Below are 8,070 nucleotides of genomic sequence, written 5' to 3'. Positions count from 1 at the left end.
ACAAACTACAACCCCTCCACAACTTTACTGCTGATTGACGCAGATAAATATAGAGGGGAGCAAGCTCCAGTCACATTATATGGAATGAATCCTCTCTCGCTGTGGGATGGGATTTAAGAGCAGCAGCTCAAAGATAATATCACACAAATCGGTATTAAGATGATGCGATAACCCTTTTGTTCCTTGCTGAAACCTCGCGTACACAGACTGAGTAACGGGAGCGTTTCAGAGGGCTGAAAGAGGCATATGGGTACGATCCACCCTGTTGCAGGGTGGTTGCTACGAGAGAAGCAGGGCTTTGTGTCAGGCTGCCTCCCAGTTAATTAAAATCCTACATTATCTGTTTCATGCTTTCAATTAGAAAGCTTTGGAAAGGGCCCAAGCCTCTGCATGTAGATAACCATAGCAATAAGATGTGATTAATACTGGTGGGGGGCTTGCTCTGCAGAAATGCCCTGCTGTTGTGTCCATGGCTTGTTTTGATCTCTGGCAAAAATGGCTGCACAAAATCTGCAAGGCATGTCAAGCAGCAAATTAACAGGATAACATCATCTTTTTTCTGTTATTACAAAATATGGCAGGTGCTGACCACCTGTGATCAAAGTACGTCTAAAACAGCAGCAATGACTGAAGATACAGAGAATCTGTATCCCTCTCTGTGTTCCTTCTGCACCAAGTCTAATGTTTTTCCCCCCTTTTATTATTATCAGTAATCAAAAGAAGTGTCAGCCAGCAATGTTTTTGCTCAATTAACAGCAGATCCATCAGTGCCTGTTTCTGCATTTCACAATCAATTAACTGCAACACAGGCTGTACAGGCAATCAATCACGCTAACTTTAGCACATTAATGAGGTTGTGGAGTTGTCTGGGTGTACTTGGTGTTCCACCAGCCAAACCCATCATTTCTCGTCACACATGACATATTGTGACATGCTATCAGAGCATAATGTGTGCGATAAAAAGGGGGTCAACTACGACTTAAAACACAAGATGAAACATTTAGTTGTATTAAACATAAATGACAAATGTCAAACAAATCTTTGCAAAACAAAACAAACAAACAAACAAAGAACATTTACTGCCACCTACTGGCCATGCTAAGGAATTACACAGTGGAAAAGAGTAAACATTTGTGATGACTACTTTAATATCTGAATGATTGGCTCAGTGAAGATGAGATAGGCTGGGGACTTAATGTAAATTCTTCTCCACTCAAACCACAAACATCTTTAGGTGGGTTACTTTCCGAGGCCAGGTTCTGACATTTTATTCTGGAAAGGAGTCGCTTTCACACTACACTGACGTTTGAAGTCCCCAGCACTCTCAATGGGGATCTGAGTGGGTGGTAAGTGGAGAAGGAAGCCTCTTCCTCTTCCTAAGAAAGGAAAAGTGCCGTTGGATGGCTGCTCTTTCCCAAAGAGCCTTCCTCTTCCCATGAGATCCATTCGTACTCCTGCATCCCCTCTGCTCATACCTGCTGACAGAGAACAGTTGATGGACTCTTTATTGGTGAGGTCTGACACAGTGGCAGGAGCAGGATCCCGAGCATCCACAGCAGGCCCACTGGTGACCCTCAAAGGGCTAGTTGCAGACTGGTTAACAAGAAGCTCCTGTGGTGATGGTGAAGGAGATTCTACACTTGCAGGTTCAGACACATCTGGATGATTTTTCCTTTGGTCTTCTTCTACAGCAGGTGAGGCCTGGGACGAAGACTGAGGTTTGGGGCTAAAGCGAGCCAGCAGACCCTGCTCTGTGAGTGGATAGTGACTGGAAGCCCACTCGTGCCTCTCGCGACGCATTACCTCCAGCTGCCTCAGCTCTCTGGGCAACTCCAACACACTTTCCTGTGGATACAAACAGTTGATTGGGACGGTTACTGCTAACCTTTAAACTTCTGCAAACCTCACATGTCAATTAAATACTCAAAGCAGTTTAAATCTGTGCAATGCTTGAGTAAAGAAAACGCCAGATTTAAGACCTTTACAGACACACAATTAGCCCGCTGTGATCTGTGGATGTTATATTTCAATCTGAAATCCTGCAACACATTAGAGCTGATAAAAGGAAAAGCAAAATGTTTATTTTTGGCATTCATTTTTTACCTTTTTCACATAAAGTTATATTAGCTATATTAGCCATTTCGCATGCAACGCAGGGTACTGTAAGAACAATTGAATGAAAAGTGTTGACCATGACTTGTGGACTTACCAATAACTGGTAAGGACAACCTTACCACGCTGGTCTACAATAACATTTATTTAATGATGCATAAGTCTGCGTGAGTGCAGATCATTAATATGTAGACACAACCGAGAAGACTGCATTTATCTCATGTGCTTTTGTGAATTGCACAGCTTAAAAATCATCTGAGAATTGCATCATATCGCATAGACCCTGTTTCTTACCTCAGCTATCATCTCTTTCCTTATTATTCCCAATCTGGAAGAGAAATCTCTCTCAGACATCTTGTACAAGGGCAGAGGGCAGCATTGACACTTTAAAAGATGGATGTGGGTTCTATGTTTGAAAATTCTTCCAGTTGTATAGAACTCTATAGGAAAGCAGCCCTCGGATCTTGCTCTGTGAGCTCACCAAACACTTTACTGATGACTATATTGGCTCACTCACTACTTTCGAATCATGCTGAATAAAATATAAAATCCACTTTGTGAATTCTGAGCATTATTTAGCCACCGTTATCAGTGTAGTCGTCACAGCAATCACTGAGACATCAAAGTGGCCACGTCCGTCTTATACACTTTCTAAGAGACAGGCCCATACTCTGTGTTTTACTGATGACGGAGGAAAGAACCAAACATACAAATGTGCAGTTACATCTCACTAGAATCAATGCCATACATTTTTACCAGATATGAAAATACTGTACATAACATGCAGAAATGTCTTTCTGTGTGTTACTGACGTGGGAGTGTGTGAATGAAGCAGTGAAGGATAACGTAAACCTGTCCCACGCGTGAATGACAGGAAGCTGTCACTTTAACAGACTGATGAAGCCAGCAGTGTTGACTAAATCATGCGCGTTTCTATCATGTTGCCCGACTTTTGACTGGAGCAAAAAACTGAAAAGGATTATTTCTTTGAAGACAGCTAATTGTTTCTTAATTACCCACCATGCCAACATGCGCCAGTTCATCGGGCTGGTAATGGCTGCTGCTGAGGTAGGAATCAACCAGAGCCATGTAGTCTCTCATGAGCGTGTCCAGCAGCACCAGTCTGAGCGGCTGTAGGTGGATCACTGATAGAGCCATCACCTTCAGCAGGGGTAACGGACAAGGCCGCATGTGCCACATCTCGCTTTCTTCCTGTAAAAACATAAGCCTGTTATAGCACCAAATACCTATACAGCACAAGAAAAAATACCCTGGATAGGTCTGTGTGGTGTACCTTAGTGAACTGTGACTTCATCTGAAGAGACGAAAGCTGGGAGGGGGGCACCCTCAGATGCAGACTTAACACCTCGTGGAGAGTACTGACTCTGTCAGGAAGGAAACCTCCCGTCTCTGAGTAGAAGCACATGACATCTGCCACCTAAAATATTTAAAGAAGACAAAAAAAATGATTTCAATCAAACAGACAAAACAGAGACACATAAAATGAAAAGAACAATATGGATAATTTAGAGAATAATCTAAAGATTAGCAATAATGTGCATACTGCGCACGTACCTGAGTGTCAAAGACATTTGCCAGCTTTACTCCAAACTGAGCGATCAGACATCCAGCAATGGCTCTGCAGTCATGGATGACCTATAACAAATATCAAACCAATATGCTACGGTAATCATAATCACTGCCATAATTTTAAGAGAGCTTCTAATGCAGTTATTTGTCACCTTTAAAATGTCCTTGCTCTCCAGGATCATAGCGAGGCCATTCTTAAAAGCCCGGGCTCCGAGTAACAGGACATCAAATAGGTATACTTTGTTTTTAGTGGCAATCTAGAAGAATTAGGTTTAAGTTATTTTCCTTTTTCTGTCCTCATGATGGAGAAGGAACAAAAAACCAAAAGACCGACGACCTTCTCACCTGCAGCCAACACAGTCGTCCATTCTTAAATACCTCAACTCCTTCTGCTCCCACACCGATCACGTGCTGTTTCTTGATGTGCATTATCTAACACATTTGGATACGGCACATGGGTCAAAGAAATCTGAGTCATTTACACAGTAGAAAGCAAACATCAAATCAACTCACAGTAGGTCCGAACTTCTCATGAAACTCGTCAACAACTACATAGTTGATGTACTCTTCATCCTCCTCGTCATCATCTGCAAAAAGAAAAAGAAAAATCCTCTCAAAAGTGAGACGTTCAAAGCAAATGTGTAGCTCAGGGTTGTCTAACTCATGTTACCTAGTGGGCCGGACAACCTCGTGTCAATGCGAACGGCACATGTAACCCCCGAGACGACTCAATATGAGCAAAAAAGGGTAATTTCAACACTACGTCAAATTCTTTCTGCACAATAAAGAAATGCTGTTGTAATAAAGGAAAATAATCCTGTCAGGACATCTTTTTTGGCTTAATTTGTAAGAAACAAACAACTGTGTTTCCACAACTGCATAAAATTATAGAAAAGAATCTGGTACCAGATATTCCTTTAATTATAAAATTTAAAGTTTTCAATAATTTACTTTGATTTTTTTTTTTCTTTACCGTGGGTAGAAAACAAGCAAACATGTAATTTAGGTGTTCATCTATTACTTAATTACTTTGGTGTACTATAAATGACCATTAGCATACAGGCCTCCTTCATATTTTCCAAGCCCATTCAGGACCCCGGGCCTTAGGTTTGACACCCCTGGTGTAACTGGTTCATCATTAGCTTTAGTGGAATAAATGAACTCACCCAATGTGCCTGTCTTCCTGTATGGCTGAAACTTTGCTACATCCAAGTGGTCCTCAGGTCTGTGATGGTGAATATTTCTGTGCACAGTTTTGTACATTGAAATTTATTACAAGCCAGGACAAAAGGCATTCTCACCAAAAGTGGCACCTCATGCATGTCTTACTTACTCACGGTCACCGTTCCCATCACTGGTCAATTCCACTGTTGAATTAATTATATAAAAAGTCAAGCCAGATATCAGAATGGACAATGAAAGAATACTGTGCAGCTTGGTACAAACCTGTTCAGGTATTACTTTTCATGAGTGAACTCACCATTCAGAATCTCATGGCCAAAGAAAATTTTTGTTCCGGGAAACCTCCAGCCATCACTACTGACAACTGCAACAAACCAGAAACCACAACTATCTTTCCAAGACACTAATATAAAGTATTTAGCAGTTTTACTCTCTTATATTACAGAAAGAATTCATAAATAAAGTACAACATTAATTAAAAACATCTAACCGTCCGCCAAAATCAAAGCTTTGTTGGGGTAAATACGTTTCACGACCCCGAAGAACGATGAAGTCTTGAGGATCAATTTGATTCTCGCTCCCTTGAAGTAAGTCAGTAGTTTTACATCATCCACAACCATTTTAAATCATGTACGAGCTGTTTCAAGCGAATAAAACAGTGTATTTGTTGACTTGGAGATATCCTTATACCTAATCAACGGTTAGCGGCTAGGCTGTTAGCTGCTTGCGATTAGCGCTGGCCGGGAATGTTGCGTTCATGAGCTCGTCGTTACTTAATTGTTCGAGCGCCTTGACTCCATAAAAAACATCACCAGAAAAAAAAAAACTAACACAGTTTTTAAAATTACATTTACGGCTATCGGAAACTTTGCGTAAAGCAACAAACCGATTTATTTATTTATTTCTGACTGTAGGGACGCTCTCTGGGATTAAAAAATGTTTTTGTTTCCCATGACAAATGAAGGTAACTCCACAAGTCAGTTATGGGTCGTGCTTTATGGAACGCCAGGACTGCCATAATGAATTAATTAAATACACCATTAAATAATTAATTAAATGTGGCAATAATTAATTAAAATTGGAATTAATTAATTAAATAAATAGTTATGACACATGTAATTAATTAATTATTGACACATTTAATTAATTAAAATTGGAATTAATTAATTAAATAAATTGTTCAAGTTCAAGGTTCATTGTCACATGCATAGTTATACAAGTATAACACACAGTGAAATGTAGCCTGACACGCTCCTCGACATGTGCAAAAAAATTGGGGGGGGGGGGGGGTGTAGAGGAAGAACATTATATATATATATATAGTATATACACTGGGTGAATGTGCAGTAGTAGCAGCAAGCAGGTGAATTCTGTACATTAATATGAATAGACATCTGACTATTTTACAGGATAGACAATATAAACATATTTAAAATTAAAGGAATTGAAATGTACATTGTGCCTTGGTTTAGAGTGTCTGGAAGAGAGTCCTGTCTCAGTCAATTATAGATGATGTGAGAGGGCGGGTGTGTGTGTTTAGGGCACGGATGGCTTGGGGATAGAAGCTCCTCTTGAGTCTCTCTGTCCTTGCCCGGAAGATAGTTATGAAAATAGTTATGACACATGCAATTTTAATTAATTATTGCAACATTTAATTAATTATTTAATGGTGTATTTAATTAATTCATTATGGCAGTCCTGGCGTTCCATAGTGCTTACGTATTTCCAACATTTTAAAACAAGGATGACAGTGTATGGAGGGCAACGAGTGCCAAAATTATTATTATCCATCCATCCATCCATCTTCATCCGCTTTATCCGAGGCCGGGTCGCGGGGGCAGAAGCCTAAGCAAATTACTATAATTATTATTATAAATTTTTTTATTTAATTAAAATGGGAAATTGCTAATTAATTTAATATATAAATAAATGATTACAATTATATTATCATCATTTAAACCACTTGATGAATTATTTAGTACTCTATTTCCATTTTTAATTAATTAATGACCCATTTAAGTCACTATTTAACAATTCAGTTGTTAAATTCACTCGTGACCCTCCATAATCACGAGTTCAGCTCAATTTTCGTCAAATGAGCATAAAAACCTCAACAAAAACAGCTGCTACAGAGGTTGGTGGTCAGACCCAAGTTCAATTAATCTCCATGCTGAAGGAAAACTGTGATTTGAAGAAAAGAGCTTCCACAGAAAGTACTGTCTTCTCCTGGATGGTGATTGATGTATTTGTACAAAAGATGCTGAGGATAATTTCCAGTACCTGCAAAAGGACATCATCCTCTCAGCTGGACAGCAGATGACTCAATATATCCACCAGGGGGTGTCCACAGCTCAACTATTGAGTTAACGGCTGCAAGTCCAAGGTATTTGACTCTTTCTTCCTTGAATGTGACACTCTGTGACATCATTTACACCAGTGACCACTGACTACCAGAATAGCAACATAGCCTACTTGATGTACTGTGTGACTGTCGGTGTCTTATTTTCTTTAATCATCAAATGTCATTTTCATGTTTCTAAATTTGCACATTCACTTGGAGTGCATGGCAATCAACAGATATACCTAAATTTATCACATGTCTGAAACAGTGCAGCTTATCAAAGAAAAGTACCTGGCATGTGTTTAAAAGGCTACCATTTTCTTTCACATCAGGATCCTTTTTCTGTTTGTTTAAGGTTGGGTGGAGACTCAGAGAGCAGCAGTATTTTCAAGTAATAGAAAATTAGTGTGTGTGTGTGTGTGTTTTATCTCAAGCAGCACATTTCTACAAGTAGCACTGGGATAAGATGAGTGAGAAGTTTGCTTCAGAAGTGCACTTAGATGCATGGGGGCAAGTTGTAAAGGTATCACCAAGCAGTCCGATAACAGCAGAAACACAAAAAAGGGTGCAGATACACTATCTTATCACAAGCAGCCAGCTGGTCTTTACACATATTCTCATGACTTCACTCTGCCCCATGAGCTCAAACTAACACATGAGCCCTAGCTGCTGGTCATCTGTAGATGGCATGCATGTAGTCATCTATTCAAAGGGAGGATATTCCGGTGTGCAGGAAGCAGAAAACCTTTTGACCTGAGTAATCCTGGGTGTGTGAGTGAGAACAATGGACCAGTGTGTTAATTTTCACATTTAAAATAGCCCAACTAACACACACACACACACAC

The 8,070-nt window shown here is 39.9% G+C and overlaps 1 protein-coding gene across 1 annotated transcript; it reads right to left on the bottom strand.

The window, feature by feature from the left end:
- Positions 1-1,126: 1,126 nt before the first annotated feature.
- Positions 1,127-5,779, bottom strand: exd1 (exonuclease 3'-5' domain containing 1). The gene is made up of 11 exons (XM_005916862.3): positions 5,375-5,779; positions 5,183-5,248; positions 5,036-5,069; positions 4,869-4,945; positions 4,216-4,289; positions 4,048-4,134; positions 3,855-3,959; positions 3,688-3,768; positions 3,407-3,550; positions 3,133-3,324; positions 1,127-1,845 (listed from the first exon to the last, which is right to left on the bottom strand). The coding sequence occupies exons 1-11, from the start codon at positions 5,502-5,504 to the stop codon at positions 1,240-1,242; spliced, it is 1,596 nt and encodes a 531-aa protein (XP_005916924.1). The 5' UTR covers positions 5,505-5,779; the 3' UTR covers positions 1,127-1,239.
- Positions 5,780-8,070: the final 2,291 nt, after the last annotated feature.

This window comes from Haplochromis burtoni, unplaced genomic scaffold (genome assembly GCF_018398535.1).
Source record: "Haplochromis burtoni strain Fernald_Lab_line unplaced genomic scaffold, NCSU_Asbu1 Contig_16, whole genome shotgun sequence".
Lineage (NCBI taxonomy): Eukaryota > Metazoa > Chordata > Actinopteri > Cichliformes > Cichlidae > Haplochromis > Haplochromis burtoni.
Note: the sequence above shows the minus strand (reverse complement) of the source record. Positions and strands in the feature narration are given on the sequence as shown.

Coding starts and splice junctions, on each gene's coding strand:
- exd1 (XM_005916862.3), bottom strand. CDS start 5,504: ATGGTTGTGGATGATGTAAAACTACTGACTTACTTCAAGGGAGCGAGA. Junction 5,249..5,374: donor AGCTTTGATTTTGGCGGACG/GTTAGATGTTTT, acceptor GGTTTGTTGCAG/TTGTCAGTAGTGATGGCTGG. Junction 3,960..4,047: donor GACGACTGTGTTGGCTGCAG/GTGAGAAGGTCG, acceptor TAATTCTTCTAG/ATTGCCACTAAAAACAAAGT.